This window comes from Megalobrama amblycephala, linkage group LG7 (genome assembly GCF_018812025.1).
Source record: "Megalobrama amblycephala isolate DHTTF-2021 linkage group LG7, ASM1881202v1, whole genome shotgun sequence".
NCBI classification, from domain to species: Eukaryota; Metazoa; Chordata; class Actinopteri; order Cypriniformes; family Xenocyprididae; genus Megalobrama; species Megalobrama amblycephala.
The window spans coordinates 15,178,491-15,204,375 of NC_063050.1; the positions used below are offsets into that span (position 1 = coordinate 15,178,491).

General features: G+C 38.5%; 1 protein-coding gene across 1 annotated transcript; it reads right to left on the minus strand.

The window, feature by feature from the left end:
• Positions 1 to 101: 101 nt before the first annotated feature.
• On the minus strand, positions 102 to 16,432 carry LOC125271813 (protocadherin Fat 4-like). Its single transcript, XM_048196069.1, has 30 exons — positions 16,233 to 16,432; positions 15,679 to 15,747; positions 15,220 to 15,383; positions 14,956 to 15,000; positions 14,752 to 14,841; positions 14,574 to 14,663; positions 14,180 to 14,287; positions 13,770 to 13,883; positions 13,593 to 13,686; positions 13,195 to 13,307; positions 12,921 to 13,094; positions 12,685 to 12,813; positions 12,420 to 12,575; positions 12,068 to 12,248; positions 10,209 to 10,339; positions 8,628 to 9,578; positions 8,353 to 8,478; positions 7,994 to 8,245; positions 7,800 to 7,898; positions 6,601 to 6,773; positions 5,284 to 5,432; positions 4,812 to 5,119; positions 4,374 to 4,484; positions 3,733 to 3,924; positions 3,482 to 3,576; positions 2,741 to 2,905; positions 2,346 to 2,546; positions 1,237 to 1,335; positions 1,086 to 1,107; positions 102 to 970 (listed from the first exon to the last, which is right to left on the minus strand). Exons 1-30 carry the CDS (start codon positions 16,306 to 16,308, stop codon positions 884 to 886), a joined length of 4,764 nt encoding a protein of 1,587 aa, XP_048052026.1. The 5' UTR covers positions 16,309 to 16,432; the 3' UTR covers positions 102 to 883.
• Between the last annotated feature and the right edge of the window lie 9,453 nt (positions 16,433 to 25,885).

Here is a 25,885-nt window from a genome sequence, read left to right on the forward strand (position 1 = left end):
AACTTGCTGTGTTAGAAATTGAATATTACAGCATACTATATAGTGTACACCGCATACTTCCTATTATTTTTTGGTAAAAACTGAGTAGTATGCTGTAAATGCAATGATAAACATGTAAAAAAAAATAGTATGTTGCATTCAGAAAAAAAAAATGTATGTTTGCCATTTAGATCAGATGAATCTAAAAAGTTACTGTGCACTGCATACTGCAGAAATAGTGTGCTAGTATGCTGTTCTGAACACAGCCCAAATCTTCAGGAGCTTGGCAGGTTTAAAGTGTGAGGTTTGTGGATTGGTCTGTGATAATTATACACACACACACACACACACACAGTATGATTAAGAAATATTTTAAGAAGTTTAATCATTCTGATGGATATTTACATCAAAGATACAAATTAAAAGCAGCACATAATTTTGATACACAGTCATAGCTGAGCTGGTTAAAGTGCAAAAGCCTACTTTTATGTGTAAGCAGGTTTTGGGATGTCCCTTTGTGAAAGACCAAGTTGAAAATTAATTAGCAAAATGCTAATATTACTTAAAAGAAAAGAAAACATCGATACAAAAGGAGATATTTGCTCTGTTCCAAAACCAGGTGAGTCTGAAATGGTGATTGATGTGGAACCTTCTGCATAGGCAGCAACACAAGAAGTGCACAGGAAACTCAACTATACTGATTTCAGTGGTCTGGTGTTAGCATGTCGCTAAGCTAATGTTGGAGTACATAAAATAAACATGAACATAAAAATACATAACAAAAATGTTGGCTATGGAACATTTCAATTGACATGTTTCATCAACCGAACTTTAACAGTGTGTCAGAATTCATTTTAAGCCTCGTGAAGTCTTATTCTGAGAAGGATGGAGCATCAGTGTGTTTTCAGAGGGCAGAGATACTGTTTCCGTTTCTCAAATCCGTATCATTTTCAGAATATCTCTCAGAATCGGCTGTGTTACTAAACTTAACCTGAAAAACAGAATATTTTAAACTTTAAGCATTTTCAATTCTACAAACCGAATATTGTCCGAATTGTACTTCATTGATTTATCATTAGTGAAGGCATCTGAATCGAGTGCTTTACCTCTTTGTCATCTTCTTTTTTGCTATCAACAGAAGAAACATGTTTAGTCAAAGAAACTAAAGCACATTTTGTATTTAAGGACAAATTTTTAGCAAGTATGAGAGTATCTGTTTGCATCTGCTCTTTAAAAATACTGTATATTGGAACTTACTTGTGAAATTTAAAACTTTTGTCAATACTGGATATCTTGGGTTTGCCAATATTGAAGCTCTCTTTGTCAGAATCTGTGTCCTTCTTCATTTTCTTCATCCTGAGGTAGCAAAAAATATATATAATCACCAAGTCATTTTTACCCCCCCCCCCCCCAATAGATTTAGGCCTTTTGAAAGATGTTCAAAGTCAACATGAAGGATTTATTTTTACTTCTGTAATTTGACATATTTCTGAGTGTTACAGCAACCATACAACATATATAAGCCAGAATTTGGGTTTATCCATCAGAAATTGGTGTGATGGTGTAAAAATGGGAGTTTCACTTGTTTGAACAAGTTTGTGTTGGATTTGGGAAGGATTACTACCCTCCTGAACATAGAGACTGAAGGTCAAGTTCACCTTCCAGAACATCTCCACATATGCCAGTGGAAAGCTGCTTTTTATTTTTTATTGAAATGGAATGATCTTATATAAGCTGCATTACCTAAAACAAAGATTAAATAACTGTTTGATTGGTGGTTAATATATAATATCCTGCTTGTTTGGCCTAGATCAGGGATTGGCAACCAATGAACCCTGGCATGTGGAGGGATAAAATTGCGTTGTCAAAGACTTTGTCCGAATAGAATTAGGAATTATGTTCACAATGTAGATGGAATAGATAGTCCATCAACACCCCCAAAGCTTTACAGTCTTTGTAGTTTTCAACATTCTTCTCTGTAACATTAGACAATTTTGATGTATATGCTCTTGAATGGTTAAAGATCACAATAGCTCAATTGTGCGTAAGCAACTTCTATCATTCTGGTTCATGCAGATCTTCTTCTTTGCTTGTTTTTAGATCTGAGATGCTGTACTCTTTCAGTACAGCATCTCGACAGCCCCCTATACAGTAACAGTGAAAACAACAGTGAAAAACTTTGGCGGAAGTGTTGGAAATTCTTAAATAATGGAAAATCTTGTCAATGGCAGGGAAAGATGTAAAGTAAATGGGGTTGGTTGTTTCGTGTTGACTTTGTTGGTTATTTTTCAGGGCACCAGTACCATGTTTATTCAGTGTGAGCCAGACTGCATGTTTGAAATCCCAAAAAAATGGCTACTACTTACCTAACGAGATAGACAGTCAACAGAGCGACAAATCCCACAATGCTTATAGCCAGCAGAACACTGAGAGCAATGATGGCTGCTGCACTGGAATCTTCAGAATCTTCAGAGATTCCAGAACCTTCCTCTACTTCGATTTCCAAATCGGAATCAAACACCTTCTTCAGCTCCTCTTTTAAATCATTGTGATTACTCTGCAGTTTCCTGTAGGAGATGACACAATTCAGATCCCTCAAAATCACGTCTTGTAAATTAACTACAATGGAAACCTAGTAGACATGCAGGCCAAAGGGTTTAAAAGCAGAACTGTGAACCTCATGTTTTTGTTAAAGAACATGAGTTATGAATATATTGCAGATTGCACAGTTCCTTTTTAAACAGATATTAGTTCAGCTTACTCTTTGACCTCTGTGGCTTTGATAACAGCTCCATTGGAGTCCATGGCAATGAAACTGATGTAAGTTTTGTCTGAAGAGTCTCTGAGAATGGAGCGCATCTCAATCCCATCCTCGGCTCTCACACTGAGGATTTTCACAGTCCAACCTAAAGCTTTCTTCATGGATCTGAGGAAAAAGTACCAATGAATCATTCGGTCTGATCTAGGGAACTGGAAGTAGTTTGTTGAAAAGAACTCACTCAAAAGAATGATTCATTTAAATAATATTCTCCAAAAAATAGTCCACATGCACACCATTCCAAGTCTCCTAAAGTCTAATATACAATTTTGCGCATTGTCATGTTTTTTCTTTTGGTAAATTTGATGGCTAACAACGTAGATGCTAATAGCTGCTGTTTCAGCTATTGTATGACTTTAGAAGACTTGGAATGGTGGACATATGGACTATTTTATGTCTTTTTTTTTTCTTTTTTTTTTGGAGCTTGATAGTCCCATGGACACTGTGAACTGTTGTTAGATGGAAAAGTGCTGCAATTTAAAAAAAAAAAAAAAAAAACCTTTCCTTTTGTCTTACAGTGGAAAATCAACAGCATTAGGGTTTAGAATGATATAAGGGTGAGTAAATAATGACAAAATGGGTGCATTTTTGAGTGAACTATTTGGGTAAACACATATTAAAACATTAAATTTCCCTTCTATCCCCATGCAAAGTGGGCTGGGAAATGGCAATTTTCCCACTCACTCTTCAATCTCTGGTATCTTCTTCTCAACTGTGAACACGGGCTGGTTTAGGGAGATGACCACAACATTGTCACTTGCACTTTCTTTCACAGTGATCTGTAGGTCAAACAAAAGAGCACGTTTTGATCTTTGAATTTTCTTCTTCGCATTGACTTCTCTGTTTTACTGCTCCATTCTCAATCAAAATGCCATTGGCCATTGGAAAGTCTTCCAAAAGCTTTCTCTTTTCTCTCTCTCTCTGTTTCTGCTCACCTGTACTGTTGTAGTCGTGGACAGTCCATGTTTATCAGTGGCTTTAGCATGAAAGGTGACCAGACTGTCTCTAAAGCTAGATGCATCCAGTACGTAGATCTGACCAGTGTTTGCCTCCACATCCAGCAGAGTTGTGGACTCCTGCAGGGAATACTGCAGTTCTGAGCTCTTGTCCACATCAGGGTCCGATGCCTGAGGGATGGGGAAATTTACTTACATAAATTACCACAAAAAAAAAAAAACATATTAAAAGCAATAAACATTTTTTCTAGAACTATTGCTTCTAATATATAAAATTCTGTGCATTTCCTTTTGATACATTTAATGGCTAGTAGCTTAGATGCTAATAGTTTCTATTTCAGACACCAAACAATCTGAAGAAGTCTCTATGATATTCTGCTCTCTAGATATGCTTAAATGTAATTCTATATGATTAAAAAAAAAAAAAAAATTTAGATTAATACTTTAGATAAGCTAAGATTAAACCGTAATTTTTTTTCAAAATGACTAACCCTGCTTGCAAACAATAGCAATGATGATGCTTACTTTAGCAAACAAACACCATACACCACTTATATATAAAATACATCAGACTACATCCATTGCGTTTATAACTGATGTCTATACCCAGCCACACTTACCTGGACCTTCACTATAGGGAATTTGTATGGAGAGATACTGAAAATTTCTGCTTTATATATTTCATCGTCAAACACAGGAGCCTCATTCACATTCTCAACCTGAACGTTGACCTGAAGATAGTGAGAGAAAGAAAGCCAAATGCAAATATTAATGAGCGCTATGGCAGCTTTCTTTTAAGAAGAGAAACATTGACTTTAGACTTTAACATAGACTTAGGTCAGAAACGCATTCTTTGCAAACATGTGAACGCAAACAATTTTAGTTACACAAACTTGAGTCATTGCATTCTGAAATGTGTCAGAAAGCAATTCATAATACAACAAACGTTTTTTGTGCATTCTTGGTTGCATCAAGAAGTGCTATGGTGGCAGTTGTCTTCTAAAGTTCAGCTCAACTTGTATTTTAGCTAGCTTCCCGTATAATAACAAGAATAGTACCGTTGTTTCTGCAGTGTTTGGAGGAGTTCTGGAGTCTATGACCTCTACTGTGAGGATGTACCACTCCTCTTCCTCCTTGTCCAGCCGTCTGAGAGCTTTTATGGTTCCCTCACCATCCACAGAGAAGACATCCTCATGGGACTTCATGTTATATCTGACCGTAACCAGTGGACTACCTGTTAATGCCTTGACCTTGCCCACTTCTGATGCCTCAGGTTCATTCTCCTTTATTGTGAATTTGTAGGAGGAGCTTTCAAAAGCCACACTCTCAGTGAGAGAGGCTATTTTGAAGTAGATCAACACTTCCGCTACAGAAAGAAGAAAGATGTTAATCTGATGTTTTTATCAGATCAGATTTGAATACTGAAGGGGGGAATGAACTGCTCCCAATAATACATTTTTATTTGCACACATTATCTGCATTGTTTTAACACAATATTCACTAAAGAAATTATGCAATCCAAGCCCAAACCTTCAGCAGATTCTGGTGCTGTTCCATGATCTGTCGCTATAGCAGTAAGCATTAGCAGTGTGTCTTCTGTTACCCCACTAAGGTCAGAGGTCAAAGTGATGTCTCCTGTCTCAGCATCCAGTGCGACCATTGAGGAGACTTCAGAGAACCTACAGAAAGACAACATTCATGCCATCTGTCTTAAAAAAGGTGTCATGTAAATTAAGTCGTTCTCTTTTATCATCTCATGTTCGAGATCCACCTATGGGAAGGGCATCTGTACCTGACCTCTGCAGAAGCATCCAATTGCATCAAATCTGGCTTGACAGACAGGAGCATGTGCTCAATGCCAGGTAAGGGACCATCCTTACCAAGGTGCATAAAGCACCTGCATGCACTTTCCTCAGGTGTCATACGCTTCTTGTGACCTCTGGAATATTTACTCTCAGCTCATGGGTTTATGGACTTTTGGATCAGCCTCTGCCGGATGTGTTTGTCCTATTAGCCAGGTTAGCTGACCTAATTACTGCAAGCTGCCCATGCTCGCAGTCTTTATCAGAATGCCCACCTCTTTCCTCGTTAGTTTCCCCAGTTCTACAGCTACCTGCCTGTCAGATTGCTTGTTTATTTCATGTCGATGGCTCTCTCTAAACCTTCAACGGTTACCTCCGGGGACAACCAGTTGTGTGGGGCAACCTCATCATCGCTAGGGATTCCCATGCCTCATGTGTGGTGTGTATGGGCCTTAAACCTGCTTAAGAAGCTATTGATTTTCCCAAGAATTGCAGCCATTGCCTCTGGGGGTACAGGCTCAAAGTGGCCGCTACACAGAATGCTGATTTAGGTTTGTTCGACTCTAATGGGGTATAAGGTGACACAGGTGCGACCTCTTTGAGCTGGGCTGACCAAAGTGACCCAGGTCATTTCAAGAATGTTTTCTCTGTTGAACCCCCTTTTGTGGACGAGCCGACCAGTTCTGGGGATGAGGATGATGCTGGCTTTCTCAGCGGCTCGGAAGAGGGAAGAGGAGGATGCCATCCCATCATCTGTAATGCCTCAGATGAATGTTCTTGCTGCTTTACCCCAATCGGTCCTCTTTGAGGTTTGTAGGTGAGCGGCCACTTACGGCAACATCAAATGGCCGGCCCTACAAAGTGCCTCTGACCAAGAGTGGGACCCTCTCCTGGCCCTAGAAAGCATTGGATGCATTGGATGCCTTTCCCATAGGTGTATCTCTCCACTTGATGTTTCAGAGAATTAGGCTTATGAACAGTAACCTATGGTTTTTGCCTTCATATTATTGATCCTAAAGAAATGGAAGTTTAATCTTAAGCTTACCTGTAACTAATAAGTGCGTTGCTTCCAGCATCTTTATCTGTGGCCGAGAGTGTCAGCAGCACATCTCCAACCTTGGCGTCTTTAACCAGAATGCTTTTGCTGTAGGTGTCGGAGCTGAAAACTGGAGCGTTGTCATTGACATCTGTGATACTGACCCTCACTGTGGTGATGCTCTGCAGAAAATGAACCCAAGCAACATTTTGTAGTTCAGACCAAAAGTTCATATTTGCAATGTCTAGTATCTAACTTAAGGATTGTACTAGTATTGTGTATCTGTAGTTCTGAATATTGACAGTTAAATCCTCAGTGCAACATCTTTGTTAAGAGTAGCCTACTTAGATTGGTAGATCATCTGAGTGACATTAAAAACAGCTACCCGGGGTTTCTCTATGTGTCAATAAAGGAAAAATCTAAATATAGATCTTGAATTTAAAATATTGATTGAATATAACCATTAGAGCAGGGGTAGCCAGCTCTGCGCCTGGTGGGCTACCACCCTGTAGAGTTTAGCCCCAACCATAATCAAAAACACCTATAATCCTGAATACCTAATCCTAATTGACGTTCAGTCAAGTGTGTTGGGGCAAGCTGAAGCTAAATATTTTAGAACATTGGCTCTCCATGAGCAGTTTTGGACACCCCTGCTTTATAACAAAGGTAGCCAACCCTGATCCTGGAGAGCAATCTTTCATCAGTGTTCAGTTCCAACCCTACTCCAACACACCTGCCTGCAATTTTTAAGTAATTCTGAACACCCTGGATAGCGGGTTCAGGAGAGTTTTTTAGGCTTGGAGCTCAACTTTTGTGGAAGGTAGCTCTCCAGGAGCAGGGTTGGCTACCCCTTCCTTAGAGCAAACTTGAATGTTTGTTTGAGTCAAGAGCTACCATCCTGCATAGTTTATCTCTAACCCTAATCAAACAAACACGAACCAGCTAATTAAGATATTCTTGAAAACAACAGCTAAGTGTTTTTGAGCAGGATTCGACTAAAGTCTGTAGGAAGGGAGCCCTCGAGGGAGAGGGCTACCCCTGTTCTACTGTATGTTGTCTAGATTGCGATATTTTTGCAATATGCACCTGCAGTCTGGGGACAATGCTATTTGAGGTTGTGACTAAGAATGTACCAATCAGTACAATCACAAAACTTTATTAAAATACACATCCAAATGATGCAGATAGTACGATGGAAAGGAAATTACATTTCCCTGTGGCATCCCATGATCCACAGCAACAATGACCACATCATATACATCCTGTGTTTCCCGATCCAGCTCTTCTATAGCTTGTAGAGTCCCATCCTAAAGGGATGAAATAAAGGAAATGATTTTTGAAAAATTAAATAAGATCTAACATGTTACAGTACATTTTCTTGTTTATATGTTAAGGTCCTCACATCTCTGAAGCTGAAGAAATTGCTGTAAGTGGAAGTAGTGATGGTGACACGTCCGTTGTCTCCAATGTCAGCATCTGTGGTTAAGATTTCACACACCTCTCCAGGTGATGAGGGGGTGTACACACCTTCCTGAATCTCAATGGGCTCTGGGAGAGGAAGGAATTGTGGGTTGTTGTCGTTGACGTCCAAAACAGTGATGATGACCTGAGCTGTGGAGCTTAAACCATTGACAGGCTGGTCTACAGCTATTACCTGAGAAAGACAATACAAGCATCCCATTCAGAATAAATAGTTATCCTGAACATTTTGTAAATAGTTGGAATTATGAAATTGTGATTGGAAATGTGATTGCTTTGTACCTGTATATTGTAATTGTCTAGATTTTCTCTATCCAAGGTGGCATCACTCCGGAGTGATATTACTCCTTGACTGTTGATAATGAAGGTATCGCTATCCATGATAAAGTGACCCTTAGAGAACCCTCCCTGATCAGACAGAAAAATAGAAAAGGTAAGTACATCGAAACAAACTTGGAATGTTGGCTTGACAAAACCTTACGTGGAAGTTTACATGGTTAATATGAAGGTTATTTAGGTCTTGTGTAGTTTACATATGTCTGCTTTACTTCTCTCACCTCATCCTCATCTGTAACCTCCAAAGATACCAGAGCAGTTCCACCTGCAAGGTTTTCATAGACGGATACATCGTACTGGTCCTTACTGAACACAGGAGCTTTATCGTTCACGTCCTCCACCCACACCGTTACAGTAGCACTGCTAGTGAGAACAGGGATTCCTCCATCTCGTCCCTCCACCTCTAGATTGTAACGCTTAGCTTTTCCATAATCCAGCTTTTCAGCAAGGCTTATGGATCCAGACTCTGCATCAATGATAAAGACGGGTGATGTTGAAGAAGGCTCCTGTTTAACAATGTGGTAGGTCACGATAGCATTTGCACCATCATCCTTGTCTGTTGCCATGACATCTAACACGGCTGTTCCTACTTCAGCATGCTCAGACACTGTGATCTCATACTGTTGTTTGGAAAATATAGGAGCATTGTCGTTAACGTCAGTCACGGAGATGTCCAGAGTGGTGGTGGTGGAGCGTGACGGGCGACCCTGATCTTGGGCAGTGATCACTAAGTGGTACACATCTTGGGTCTCTCTGTCAAGGGGAGCTACTAGAGTTATCACTCCTGTTTCTTGGTCAACACTAAACCTCCCAGCACCTCCCAGGAGTGTGTACCGCACCTCTCCATTAAACCCTGCATCCGCATCCATGGCTTTAACGGATGTTACATCATCTCCCACCGTGTGATCCTCTGATACTGAGACAGAAGCAGGGTGACTTTCAAAAACTGGACTGTTGTCATTGATGTCCAGCACCTCGACCAGGACTGATGCCTCGTCCCGGTTAGTTCCATCCGATATCGACAGCTGCACAGTGTAGCTGCTCTCTTCTTCAAAGTCCAGTTTGACTTTGGTTGAGAGAACACCTGTATCCTGGTTTATGGAGAACTTGTCAACTTCAGACTCAACTGTTAAGATGACAGGAACAATTGGATCAATGGACAGGAAGTCCACCTGTGAACGAGAAAGTACACATTGATTTATGATTAGACTGTTTACCAGATTTCTTCTTACTGTACATGAGAACTCAAAATGATTAACATTTAAAGGAATGTATGTTATATTCCAAGTTTTCTGGTTTTCAGATTATTTCAATCTTCTAGTGTGAACTACTTTGATGGTCTTTTTATGGTGTTTTTGGTGTTCTTTTTGGAGCTGTATGGAAAACCAAAAAAGCCTGTACACTAATATGGGGGCGATTAAATGGACAGATCCCCTTAATTTTTATGGTTTTTGATATATGGGACTGTCCTCATACACTCTTGTGGGAGCTTAAAACATTTTGCAAAATTTCAATTGTTCCATAGTTATAGCCAATTTCATGTTTTTTTTTCCAGTTATAGTGCCATCAAGTGGCCCAGCTCTGCCATTTTTTGCATGTGTCCTCTGACTTAACTCATACATAAGTGTACTAAATGTGGTGAAAATATAGTTTTCTTTTTTTATTTCTTTAAGTAAATATTTGTTAGTTAGCTGGTTGTCATTTAGCACACCATATGGATTTCATCAAATGTTTTTATATCAGTTACAGAAGCAATCCCTCAGGATAGATGTTATAAGGAAACTGTTTGTGATTGTAAGGACCTTCACAATGTCTGCCCCTGACTGATCCTCCTCTACTTGTCCCTGGTAGGTCTTCTGAAGGAATTGAGGATTAGAATCTCCAGGTGCCTTGACATCCACCATTGCAGAAGTTGATCTGCTTATAGTGCCCCCTAATGGTATGTAAAGTAAGTGAAATGGTATCAGTAATACAGGTGCTGGTCATATAATTAGAATGTCATCAAAAAGTTGATTTATTTCACTAATTCCATTCAAAAAGTGAAACTTGTATATTATATTCATTCATTACACACAGACTGATATATTTCAAATGTTTATTTCTTTTAATTTTGATTATTATAACTGACAACTAAGGAAAATCCCAAATTCAGTATCTCAGAAAATTAGAATATTGTGAAAAGGTTCAATATTGAAGACACCTGGTGCCACACTCTAATCAGCTAATTAACTCAAATCACCTGCAAAGTCCTTTAAATGGTCTCTCAGTCTAGTTCTGTAGACTACACAATCATGGGGAAGACTGCTGACTTGACAGTTGTCCAAAAGATGACCATTGACACCTTGCACAAGGAGGGCAAGACACAAAAGGTCATTGCAAAAGAGGCTGGCTGTTCACAGAGCTCTGTGTCCAAGCTCATTAATAGAGAAGTGAATGGAAGGAAAAGATGTGGTAGAAAAAAAGTGTACAAGCAATAGGGATAACCGCACCCTGGAGAGGATTGTGAAACAAATCCCATTCAAAAATGTGAGGGAGATTCACAAAGAGTGGACTGCAGCTGGAGTCAGTGCTTCAAGAACCACTACGCACAGACGTATGCAAGACATGGGTTTCAGCTGTCGCATTCCTTGTGTCAAGCCACTCTTGAACAACAGACAGCGTCAGAAGTGTCTCGCCTGGGCTACAGACAAAAAGGACTGGACTGCTGCTGAGTGGTCCAAAGTTATGTTCTCTGATGAAAGTAAATTTTGCATTTCCTTTGGAAATCAGGGTCCCAGAGTCTGGAGGAAGAGAGGAGAGGCACACAATCCACGATGCTTGAGGTCCAGTGTAAAGTTTCTACAGTCAGTGATGGTTTGGGTTGCCATGTCATCTGCTGGTGTTGGTCCACTGTGTTTTCTGAGGTCCAAGGTCAACGCAGCCGTATACCAGGAAGTTTTAGAGCACTTCATGCTTCCTGCTGCTGACCAACTTTATGGAGATGCAGATTTCATTTTCCAACAGGACTTGGCACCTGCACACAGTGCCAAAGCTACCAGTACCTGGTTTAAGGACCATGGTATCCCTGTTCTTAATTGGCCAGCAAACTCGCCTGAACTTAACCCCATAGAAAATCTATGGGGTATTGTGAAGAGGAAGATACGATATGCCAGACCCAACAATGCAGAAGAGCTGAAGGCCATTATCAAAGCAACCTGGGCTCTCATAACACCTGAGCAGTGCCACAGACTGATCGACTCCATGCCACGCCGCATTGCTGCAGTAATTCAGGCAAAAGGAGCCCCAACTAAGTATTGAGTGCTGTACATGCTCATACTTTTCATGTTCATACTTTTCAGTTGACCAAGATTTCTAAAAATCATTTCTTTGTATTGGTCTTAAGTAATATTCTAATTTTTGAGATACTAAATTTGGGATTTTCCTTAGTTGTCAGTTATAATCATCAAAATTAAAAGAAATAAACATTTGAAATATATCAGTCTGTGTGTAATGAATGAATATAATATACAAGTTTCACTTTTTGAATGGAATTAGTGAAATAAATCAACTTTTTGATGATATTCTAATTATATGACCAGCACCTGTATAATGGTAACAGTAATGTATCCACAGTCATATATACTTCCATCAAATGTCTTCCAGAACACACATGATAACTTACCATCTTTTGCAGTCACATAGAGTGAAAACTGAAGGATTCTGTTTTCCACCAGTGGGATTGTCTGAACTAGCGTAATCTCTCCATCATTCTCATTAATGCCAAAATAACCTTCCTCATTTCCAAACACAATGGAGTAGCTGATTTCACTATTTGGACCTTCATCCTGGTCTGTTGCTTCAACCTTACATGAAAATATATGTACAGTAAGTTTAGTTAGTAACTTTATTCCAGTGTTTATGGTATAGTAGTCATCTTATAATGACATACTGGTTCCATAATCTCCAGAAATTTACTAAAATATTGATTGTGCTGGAAAATGATTGAATGACTCAACAAAACAATAATTCATCACCTTGACAACCTGCATTCCAACAGTCTGATTGCCGTAAACTTTGCCCTGATATTTAGAAGTTGTAAACTGTGGACTGTTGTCATTCTCATCCAGCAGGACGATGGTCACGTCAACTGTTGCTTTGTTGGTGGAAGGAGGGTTTTCTTGTGCTTCAACCTTTAGATTTTGGAGAGAAAATTGGCATGCTTATTATGCAGTGGTGTTTGAAAGCACAATGTTATTATAATTGTTCATTCTGAAAATTGTTAATGAGATTTGTTGTTACCTGAAAACTGAAGCTGGCTGTGGCTTCTCTGTCTAGATCTGCAGAACTTTTCACCAGTATTGTTCCATCAGGGCCGATGGAAAAAGGTACGGACTCTGGAATAATCCGGAATGTTCCCACAAATCCTCCCTTGAAAGGAAGTCAATTAGTAAGTTGTTTTCGCATGCATTTTTGGCTGAATCTCACAATAATTATATTACTTTACAAACAGACAGTGATGTTTTGAGGAACAGTACCAGGTCTAGATCGGTGACTCTAGTTTGAAGAACCAACTGATCCTGAGGTGAATTTTCCAGAATAGATACGGTGTACTCATCCTGGTCAAATTTCGGAGGGTTGTCATCCACATCCTCAATGGTGACGGACACAACAGCGTTAGCCGTCTTACTGGCGTCATCCTGCTGAGTTGCCTGTTTATAAAAGAAAATCATGAGTAAAAAAATATAAACTCTTCTGATTCATAACATCAGCTTAATGATTTTAATGAATGTCTTAATAAATGTCTGATACCTGTATATGAACAGTTATCTGGTCTATTTCCTCTCTGTCTAGTGCTGTTGTCACAGAGATTACTCCACTGCTTTCATTGATTACAAAGTTGCTCTGATATTCATTTGGAAAGACTGAAACAGAAATGTGGATACATGCTTTGTTATTATCAGAAACTTACTGTACAATTATTTATTCAAGAAGTGTGTTGGGGTGTAAAGTACTTGTTTTATTACAATTACTGTTCTTGACCATTGTTTGGTGGAATTTTCTATATTATCAGATTTAAAATCAGTGTTTCACCTCCAGCTCTCACACATCTACAGAGAAACTTTATTTGGGAACTGGTGGAGAAGGTTATTTAGATCAGATGTACAGTATGTCATGTAAGTATGTTGTAAATCTTCTGTTATCAGTACCTGCTGTTATGCTGTAAACTACAGGCTCGTTGATGCCCGTGTCGCCATCTTGAGCTTTTATGGCCTCAGGAGTGACGTCTGAAAACTGTCCTACCTGTGCATGAACAGAAAAGACATGGAGGGTTTGATTTGTTTGATCAGACATGAGTTTAAAGTATTGATCATGACGTCATTTACCTGATTTTCCTCAATGGATGCCTTGTAGAGACTGTGATCAAAAAAAGGGTTTAGATTGTCAAAATCTTTAACCGTAATTGTAGCTGTTGTGGTGTCACTGAGTCCTCCTACATCCTGCAAAGAAACAGAGTTTTATTACTATTTACCTTCAAATTATAGTTCATCCAAAATTGAAACTTGTGTAATTTGTTCCTGGTCCCCACCCACTTTCATTTTATGGAAAAAAAAAACAGCTTGGACATTCTGCTAAACATCTATTTTTGTGTTGCACAAGTGAGTAAATGATGACAGAGTTTTAATTTTTGTATGAACTATAACTTTAAAGAATAGACTACTAAAGCAAGTTTGATGTTTAGTGATCAAATAAATTGGATGTGGGACTAGTAGGGTGTTGGAGAGTTTGTTTTTACTTTAGCTTCGACGATGAAGGTGTACTCTTGATCATTGTTGTAGTTCAGACGTTGTTTCAGCCTGATGTTACCGTCACTTCTCACTTCAAATTCATCGGGTGCTGGAGGCTGTTAATAGAGGGGAAGTGATGAATTAAAATGAAATTCATGACCACAAGTTGTGCTTACCGAATAATTATATATACTATTTAGTTTTCTTTCCTTTAAAAGGATCTGCATGCATCAAAAAAAAAAAAAAAAAAAAAAAAAAACATGAAATTGGGCATTTTATTTGATTGACAGCCCTATTGGAAATTTAACTTACAATTAAATTACATCTTCATGCCTGACACATGTAGTTTTGTGTAAACCCGCTTGTATTATAACAAATATATGATAATTGTTCATGATTTACCAGTATAGAATATGTAATTCTGTTGTTTTCTGTAGAAACATCTGCATCTTTAGCTGTCACTCTGAGCACATCTGAACCCACAGCCGTCGCCTGGAGCAAAAGACACAGTTTAAAAAGAGATGTGAGTCTCTGAGTGACCAAACACACTACTGCTGTATAAAGATGACATTACACACACCTCTGACACTGTGGCGTTGTATGATTTACTCTGGAAGATCGGAGGATTGTCATTGACATCCTCAACTTGTACTCTCCTGATGTTTTTCAGCTGAAATGCACAATGAAGACTTGAAGCACAATTTACAGTGAAGCACAATGAATCTTTATTTTTATAATACTTTGTCATATTGAATGATTTGATAATGCTATTGTTTAAACTTACCGATGGGGTTGGGCAAGTGAGTGAATAATACAAAATCCCTCCTGACTGAAATAAAAAACACACAAAGAGTCATAGGTGGCACTTAATTTCTCTATAAAATTAAAAAAATAAAATGTAGTACTCTCCCAGCTGTGCCACAGTGGGTAACAGTTGCAGATTTAGCCTAAACTAAATGGTCAATCAGCAGGGGATATTGTTGGTTTGTAGTTATTGATAAATTATATAATAAATATTGATAAAAATTTGGTTCAGTGAGGGACAAACCTCCTGTAGTACATCAGCATCCAGTGGTTTGACGGTTCGTACAGTAGCGGTTGAGCCTCCATCAGAGTAAACCAGCTCCAGAAATGACACACCAATGGGAAAGAGATAATCCTCCAGCACCAGATGATTTTCAGGTCCAATATTAGTGATAATCTCTACATCTCCTGAAGGACAGATCAAATACACATTTAAATACATATTATAACACACAGTCTTAAACATAAATATAATGCCAGTATTGATCTTGCATTACTCTTAATGTTCACAAGCAATGGCATTTTAAATGACCACAGTTTTTTTTTAATCAAATATAAATTAGTTGTTTCAATACAAATCAATACAAATATCTTTACATTGAAATAAAATAATCAAAATTTTTGCTCCAGATTTTTTTTTTTTTTTTTTTTTTTTTTGCAAATGTGAAAACAAGGAGCATCTAATATTGTGGACATTTCTCACCTTCATATCCCTCTGGGATACTCCCTACTTCGTGACTACTTCCAGCTGCACAGTTTATCGGTACGTTACCTTAAACACCAACAAGTCATTAGTTTCAGGATGTAACAAACAGCTTAAAGCCTGAATTCAGTAGCACACAATACACTAAATCACACAATACATCAAAAACAAGATGTATAACAATTTAAACATGGGAATACAGTTTTAAAATTAATTTTCATTTTCATTATTTTACTAATATATGCTGGTGATATGGATAATGGACAGACGATTTCTGATTGGATTATGAATATTACTCCAATGTTCAAATTCGTGTCATTTAATCACTTCACTTATATTATTGAATAAAGCGGTTTCCTATTAAATCCTGACAAGTATTTTACTTCAATATAGAAGACCTTTGTCCTGTAAAACACATGATTTTTAACAAAAGACAATAGATAGGACTAAACAGATAGAAATAAATAAAACCTATAAAAGTAATTTAGGCCTCACATTCAAATGTTTGAATTTAAAATTGATACTTCAGCTGGTTATGAATGAATTTGACTTACCAATAACACTCCTTACACTGTGGACATGAAGAGAAGCTAAAATAAATAAAATATAAAATAAATCCATCTTTTCCATAATTCACTGTCAGTGCAGCCTGAATTATGAAGCCTGGCAGAGAAGAGAATGACTATTCCTCCTGTAATCTCTCTCTCTGAGCTGTTCTTTATTGAATGTCATAAACAGTTATGGCCTCTGGTGTAAGCAGGTATCAAAGGTGCTTCATAGAGGCCAATAATACAGAAGTGATGTGGGAGGGATTGTTCGGAAATAGTTTCATGTTACAAGTTTATTTGAGGATATCTAAGATTTTACACCTGTATACTTTGTTATTGACCTTTACTTGATCTTGTTCTACCATTCCTACTCACGTAAAGTTTTCAGTCACCTGGGTCTATTCTTGTTTATTATGATACATCCCACTGGAATACTTGATTCTGATTGGTCAATCACAACATTCTGAACTGTATACTTGGGTGTTGCCCCTGGAAACTGATTTCATACACTGATCTTGCCTTTTGAATCACCTTAAACTCTTTCCTATCACATAATGGAATAATTTCAACTCAGATTTCACATCAATTTATTTACTTATTTAGTAAGTGGGTGGTGTAATAAGAATGATAATGAACAGTCAAATCCTCATAATAACAAAATAGGATGACAGGATGATACGAGATCATGTTGGGGAAGTGATCATTATTTCGAAACAATGACTGTTACATTATTCATACCTTAATAATATCCATTCATCCACTGCCATAAATCTAAAGACCTTTATGCTGGACTTTGGCCTGCAATTGAACAGGCTATAAAGATACATGACAACAATGAATAATTCACACCCTGCACTGCCGGGTAACTCAATGAGATTGTTTTAAATCGATATTCTTTATTCCGTGTTGCTACTGCCAACACAATCAAATATTATCTTATCACAGCTTACTATTTATGAGTCTTGTTTATCAGAACCAGCGTTATATTTATGACATCAGCATTTTAGTGACATTACAGAACAAATCAAAGGTCACACACAATAAACACTATAAGTGTATGAAAGACTATTACTGTATATCATATGCTGATGATTTTACATAATAAAAGATTGGGATGTTTGCTGAAACATTAATCCTACAGAAATGTGTTTGAATTTAGTTTAGTAAAAGTGAAAAAACAAAATCAAAACTCCATCATATTTAGTGTCTCTTATTCTGCTGGAAAAAGGGATCAAAGTCAATCTCTACTTCATCATGACTTCATTGGATTCTTTTATTTCCAATTCAATAAATCTGGGTTGTCCAATCCTGTTCCTTGAGAGCCACTTTCCACAATGCTACGCTCACGCCATGCGCACGGGTTCCCTCGGTTGAAAGCCTATGCATTTTTCCCATAGACTTTTGGAAAATTGCAGAAAATAAGCTCTGTGTTTAACAAAGGGTTATGACACTTACACGTTTTGTCTATCAAGATAATCTTTACAAGTTAAAACAAAATAAATACATTTTGAAGCCTAAATAAAGTCGTCAGATATAAAAAGCTAACAGTAGGCTATAAATGGACTACAGCACACCATGATCAACATCGTCACCACCAAGCTTCCTCAAACTTTATTTAGAAAACAACTTTATTTAAAAACATGCTCGCTGATTATGATCTGCGCTGTGTATGAATACTTATCCACTTTTTCATGAGAAATGCTGTCCAAATGTCCCGTTTTTAATGATGACGTCTAAAGTCCCCGCCAAAGGAAGTAGTCCCTTTTAGCAATTTGTTAGCAACTGCTGATTTTAAGACACAGTAAAAGTTTAAAAAATCACAAGCGGGTTATAACTGGTGTGTTTTATGTCATAGATCAAAACGTGAAAGTATTTAGAGGCTTTGTTAACCACAGACCTTATTTCAGGCGATTTAGCAAAAACCCATTCAAAAAACCCATAGACTTTATGGCGTTGGAACCGGAAGCCCTAAAATGCTAACTCGCTTCCGGGTTTTGCCTACAAAAATGCGTCATCCCTGAGGTACTCTATTACACATTTCTATGGCAACACTATCAATGCCTGAATGAATCTGTAGCAGACAAGTGGTGTATCCGAAAACTTAGGCAGCTGACTTGTTGTCTTTGCAGGCAGCATTTGTGCATGAAGGCACCTCGCGAAACTGATTTTGGACAGACTTCTGAGGCAGCGTTACAGTTTAATGATCTACAGCAAAATAGTGTGAGCTTTGGTGAAAACTACACGATGATATATATATATATATATATATATATATATATATATATATATATATATATATATATATATATATATATATATATATATATATATATCAGTAATACAAACAGTCGGCACCATAAAAGAAAAGCACTAAGACACAATAAAACAGTAAAAAAAAAGCAGCTCTCACATAGCATTGAATGCCAGACTATAAAAATAAGTTTTTAGGCCAGATTTAAAGACCTGAAGTGTATGAGCCTGTCTGATGTAGAGAGGCAAACTCTTCCAGAGCTTCGGGGCCGCCCCTGCTCTTCAGTTTTACCCTTGGAACAGCTAAAAGCAAAGGGTCAGCAGACCTTAGTGCTCTTAACGGAGCATACAGATTAATCAAATCTGAAAGATAACTTGGTGCTGAACCATTAAGAGATTTAAAAACAAGCACCAAAATTTTAAAATGAATCCTACAATGGATTTAGGAATCCTATAACGGGAGTGATATGTTCCCGCTTTTGTGTGCCCATCAATAGGTGAGCTGCTGCATTCTGGACCATTTGCAGTCTGGAGAGAGAGGCCTGACTAATACCTAAATAAAGGCTATTATAATAATCAAGGCGACTTGAAATGAATATATGAACAACTTTTTGAAAGTCTTTAGGGGACAAGAAAGGTTTCACCTTGGTGAGTTGTCTCAATTGGAAGAAACAAGATTTAACTACTAAATTAATCTGTTTATCCAATTTAAAATCACAATCTATAACAACACCCAAATTTTTTACATAGGGCTTCACATATGGATTCAGCTCACCGAGGTTTAGGTCTACTGACTCACAGGTTCCCCCTGGCACAAACAACACCACTTCTGTTTTCTTTTCATTAAAATTAAGGAAATTTAGTGCCATCCAGGTCTTAATTTCTTCAAAAAAACTGCAATAGAGGCGCTAAAGAGCAGGTGTCTTTATGTTTCATGGGCAGATAAATTTGCAGGTCATCTGCATAACAATGAAAAAAAATACCAAATTTCCTAAAAATATGTCCCAAAGGGAACATATACAGGGAGAACAGAATAGGCCCCAAAATGGAGCCCTGGGGGACCCCACATGTGAATGCAGCAGTTGAGGAGACATAGTCTCCAAGATGAACCGAAAAAGTTCTTTCAGCCAAATAGGATTTAAACCATCCCAATGCAGTACTCTTAATACACTCTCAGAAAATAAAGTACATAATTGTACCTTTAGGGGTACAATGGCTTGTCACTGGGGCTGTACCCTCAAGGGTACAAATTTGTTCCCTTGTGATTTTTACCTTAAGAGACCAGTTTTGTACCTTTATTTAACAGTACAAAAATTGACCCTTCAAAAAGGGTACAAAATTGGCTTTGACAGCGTACAATCGTTGACTATAATGAGATATATATATTTTACACACACACACACACACACTGAATTAAAATCAGAATTTAGTAAATCCTTTTCATTTTCACATTTTACAACATTTAATTTTAAACACATTTTTAAACATTCCATATGAGTCCATCTTGCCGGGTGTTAAAAAGTAACACTGAAGCGTGTTAAAGTTAATGAGATAATTGATTGATGATTGAGTGATGATTGACAATTAGTGGAGACACCTGATGTTAATAAGCAGAATCACTGAAGAAACAACAAGAGAAAAAGAGAGAGACACAACAACTACAACTGACTTCCAGCCATTAAACATTATTACACTTATTATTAACTAGTTTGATTTGATTTCTGTCATACATCAACAAAAGTTCTTATTGAGAATTAACAGATGTTTAGATGTTAATGTTTTAATGAAAGTTTAGTTTGAAGTCACCATGATGGTGAAAAGCATTTCCTTTAGTTGGGCTCTTGACTCTATTTATTAACATTAATTTATCACTGGCTGCTCTAACTTTGTGGTTGTAGAGCACTTTTGTTATGGCCAGAGAAACTGTGATCTGAGCTGTGTTTCCCAAAAGTGCTGTGAGCCAAAGTTGATCAATTTAGATTTACAGTGCTTTGGGAAGCACAGTCATAATGGTTGTGTTTTCTCATTGTGAAATGGTCAGATTCATTGGTCACATCCAGTATTAACTGGTGATAGAGATGTTATATTTTTTCTTTATAGTAAATCTCTGTTACCTCTTGAGATCCAGCAGAGCTTTTATAATCTAAAGATTTTTTTTTAAACACACAGACATCAAGAATCAGCATATGATCCTCAACAATGGTGACAATCAAACAAAGTGCTTCATGTTGCAGTGCATGATGGGAGCCACCAATCAAAACTCATCCATGGCTCCCATCATGCATTGCTGCGTGGAGAATCCCGGGAGCTTTCAATGAAGCGCGAATCGAGGCTTGTGTCGCCTTAGATTAATGACGCCATTGATGACGTTCGAAGCCTCGCTTTTGCCTGACTGGTTCAGGATGCGGTTCAAATCTTGGCGCGACATTTTGACAGACATAAAAACCATGGGATCCCCTCAGAATTTGTGGTTTTAGAATAATAATATCGCCCCTCTCCTGCCTGTTATGACTAAAGAATTTGTTTACACACATTTGATAGCCCCATTCATTTGAAGCCAATATGTTTATTACACAGTTATGTTAAACAGTAATTATATACAACCAGAAAATACACATTACATTCAAATAAATATATTAGTCTATGTGTAAATTGATTTTTTTCTTCACCGTTATTTCTAAGCCTTAACTGGCGCAAAATAAAGTGTGTATCAGATCACATCAGGTCATCTGTAATGTATCTGCTTGTTTTACACTCTTTGACCACCAGGTAGTATTGTGAGCCAATGAAGCCTCGAGAAATGAACCCTTTTGTGAACCACATGGCTGAAAAGCTTCAATGCTTCACGAGGCTTCATCTCGCCATCACTACACTGAAGCTTCAGTGCATAATGTATTATTCTTAAAAAAAAAAAAAAAGGTCATACTTAGGGATGGGTACCGAAACCCGGTATTATATTGGCCCCGGGGCTAAATTATGAAAGACCGGTGTATCGATAAGCTCTGACATTAACGGTTCTGCTATCGGTACTGGAGAAATTATGAAGAAAATACACGTACACTATTATTGCTATATAGACATTACCTTGCGAATTCTATCTCGCCAGAGTCGCCAGCTGTGTATGTATGCAATAATATTAGGACATTTGTGTATGATGCATTTTTGCTTTCGCAATCCAGAAGAGAGATCGCGCTCACGCGCTCAGGAGCTACAGCGCGCGCAGCCGCTCACATGAAAGCCCTGTTTAATGGTGACGAACGATAAAGGGAGAACTAAACAACTAAACGTCTGCTTACACTTTAGGCCTGTGATATTATGCTTATTTTTGATTTCGATTTTGGCTTCCAAGGATCAGAAAGAAGATATCTGAGGTAAAACTATTAAAAACTAGCCGCGTTTCGTCTAGCACACCTTTTATTCACAGCTGTGCTAAATTGCAGTAAATGTTTGATAATTATCAACGTTTTAAAACGTTGAAAGCACAGTAATCCGCGCAAGAGACGCTGTTCCTCAGGCTGAATTGTGTGTGCGCGCGCTCCAAAACGGATCGCAAATAGACAAACAAATTACACGTTGGGCTTCAGGTGCACGTCCAAACGATCAAATGCACACAAAAATATGTTAAAATAACCGGATTAGTGCGTGTTTAGCTACTTAAACGCAGTTTATATCGTAAGTGTACATGAACAGCTGGGAGAAAATCCGATGTGTGTTAATATCTATTGTCTTAAAGTGACAGCAGTCACCTTCTGAGGATTATGCCATCAGTGTTAATCAAACAACAAACAAGAAAATGCAAAGAGAAAATCACTTACAGCTCTTCATCTGAATATAGTTAGATTTAATAAGCATTAATCTATTAATTTATACTGTGAAAACCATGCAGTGTTATTTTACATTTGGTTACTTTACTTCGATTTCTTTTATAGGCTAGGCCTATACTTACCTGAACACACTTTATTTCATTTGTATCTTTGTTTTATTGTATATGTCAGTTTGTTTTACTTTGTTTCTTTGTTCATGTTCTTACTGTATATTAACGAGTTCGTTTGCCCATATAATCTTTAGGGTATTAGGTTAGCTAATTTGGCTTGCTGTCCACTGAGGAGGGGCTCGATGAAGCATCTTCAACTCGAGCTCTGATACACCCCCCAGTGAATAAATATAGGATGTGATTACTTAGGGCAAGGTACCTGAAATGAAGGTGGAGTTTGGGGAGGTGGAGGGATGCTGAAACAGCTAAGACTGAAGAGAGATAAGCAGCTGCTTATATACTGGGCTCGCTCATATGATGGGCTTATATGATAGGCTTGCTCCTCCCTAAATTACGTTTAGGAACTTCACTTATATAAAACACCAAAAATACCAGACACCATATAATATAAAGCAAAGTAAATTCAGCTCTTGTATATATATATATATATATATATATATATATATATATATATATATATATATATATAACAAAAAGTACCGATAAGAATACCGTTAAAGTACCGGATCGATAAGCAGTATCGGTAATAGTAATACCGTTAAAACCTTAACGATACCCATCCCTAATCATACTGCTGTTGGATCTCAAGCTGTAAAATCACAGGATTACAATCATTAATACTAAAGCTACACATCAGGCACACAGTCAGAGATTTAGACTCTAAACGACATCAGGCCATCACATGATGATAAAATCATCATCAAACTATATTGTGATCTGATCATACGTTCTCTGACCATAACAAATGTGCTTTACAAACACAAAGTTGGAGCAGCCAAAGAAAAATTAATAATAAAAGGTAAAGAGTCAAGAGCCCAACTAAAGCAAATGCTGACCTCTTTCATGGTTTAAAAAAAAAAAAAAGGAAAAAAAAGCAATTCTTGTTAGCAGGTCCTCAACCCAAGCACAAGCTCAACACTTCACCATAACGGTAATCTCCAAAAAACACTAACATATCAAAAATGAAAAATGTTTACATAATAGAACATTAAACAGTAAGACATCTCTCCATATTCTCATTTTTCAAAAAAAAAAAAAAAAAAATGCATAAAATAACACTTTTTCAACATTTACTCTCCCAATTCAGCCCAGTGCAAAGCATGATGGGAAGTGAAAGTCCTGTTTGATTGGTTACTTGACTGAAACATGTTATTTCAAAAAGAAAACATCAAGTGAGTTCTAGTAATCATTTCAAGTCAATTTAACATGAAGCAATCACATGTCCCACCTGTCCTCCTCGGCCCATGGTGAGTGCTATTATTCCCTCCATTAAGAAAATGAAGCCACTCACCACAGTCGTAATGCTTACTGTTTCCATTCCAGGCTCTCCTCAACTTCAAGTCAGCTGGCAACTTAATTTCTGGTGCTCTCTGCCATAAGCTCAAGCTCAAGCTCAAGCTCAAGCTCAAGCTCAAGCTCAAGCTCAAGCTCAAGCTCAAGCTCAAGCTCAAGCTCAAGCTCAAGCTCAAGCTCAAGCTCAAGACCAAGACAACTTCAACACTATCCACCTACCAGATCCACTCAGTAACTGGCAAACCACTCTTTTGTAAACTGGTTCATCAGTATGCTGGTCCAGTGAAACTTCAGGTCGGAATACTTCATGTGGAGGACCAACATCTACTGGTTCTAGAGGATTCCACCGCTGATGTGATTCTAGGGCGTCCATGGTTGGAGCAGCACAACCCCATCATCTCGTGGACCACCGAATAAATCCTGAAGTGGGGCGAAGTTTTTCTCACATGCTTCAACCTCCAGCTCCTCATCCTGAGTCACTTCCTGTGTATTCGACATCCATGGAAAGTCCTGAAGAGAAACAATCTGTGGATATTCCTTCGTGTTACGCCCCCTTTAGTGATGTTTTCTGCCCGAAGAAAGCCTCCAAGCTGCCTCCACACCGGCCATGGGACTGTGCCATCGATCTGCTTCCGGGTGAGTCAGTGCCCCGTGGGAAGATTTATCCATTATCCATTCCTGAGCAGAAGGCCATGGAGGAGTACATAGAAAAGGCTTTACACCAAAGTTACATCCACCCTTCCACTTCCCCTGCTGCTTCAATCTTTTTCTTCGTGGCCAAAAAGGACGGAGGCTTGCTGCCTTGTATTGATTACCGGGCTCTGAACAAGATAACTGTCTAATTCCGTTATCCTCTTCCCCTCGTCCCAGCGGCTCTAGAACATCTCCACGGTGCCACTGTATTCACTAAGTTGGACCTCCGCAGCGCTTACAACCTCATCCGGATACGTGTGGGGATTGAGTGGAAAACGGCTTTTGTGACCCCTACTGGACACTACGACTACCTTGTTATGTCATATGGCCTGGTCAGCGCCCCCTCCATATTCCAGGACTTCATCCACGAGGTGCTCCGGGAATTCCTCCACAAGTTCGTCTTAGTCTACATCGATGATATCCTGATCTATTCCCGGAGCATGGCCGAACATCGCCACCAAGTTGCGGAGGTCCTGCAATGCCTGAAGGAATTCCAGTTGTTCCTCAAGGCTGAAAAAGTGTTCATTCCACCAACCCTCAGTGCAGTTCCTTGGATACAACATCTGCAGCAGTGGCATCCAGATGGACGAGGGGAAGGTGGAGGCTATAAGGAACTGGCCCACTCCATCCACCATTAAAGAGCTCTAGAGGTTCCTCGGGTTTTCTAACTTCTACAGAAGATTCATCCAGAACTACAGCTCCATAGCATATCCACTTACCAGTCTCCTTCGCAACAAGCCAAAGTCTCTGTCCTGGTCACCAGCGGCCAACAAAGCATTCAACACCTTAAAGGAAGCCTTCACCAGCGCACCAGCAGCAGGAGAATCCAGCCAGACTCCATCCATGTGCCTTCTTCTCCCGCAAATTCAGCCCGGCAGAAAGAAATTATGACATTGGCAACAGGGAACTGCTAGTCATCAAATTGGCACTCGAAGAATGGAGGCATTGGTTGGAAGGTGTCCGGTCTCGTTGATACCAACTCATGTTATGCTCCAAGCCATCGTTGTTACCTACCTTCTCTACTCCAGTGTGTTTCCCCAGTTTTTGTGCCAGAATATCTGTGTGTGAGTTCACCTACTGTCTCCGTGAGTCAACTTCTCCACTCTGCTTCCTGCCATCCACGATCCATCAACCTGTAAGACAAAGGACAGTATCAGTATTCCAGTTTCGCCATTACAAAGACCTAGTATCTCATTCACTTACCTGCTCATCTGTGTGTCACTGCTGTTTGTCAATAAACATAATATCTGCAAACCTGTTGTCTCCTAACCTTCTGTCCATAACAGGTACGTTTTTATATTGGAGTCTTTTTTCTGCTGCCATTGTTTTCCGTGGATTTGCTTCTCAATTCCAAGAAATTTTAAGTTTTTCTTGGTTCATTCCATGTTTTCTAGGCAGTCTCTCTAATGCTAATTCATATTTGCACAGT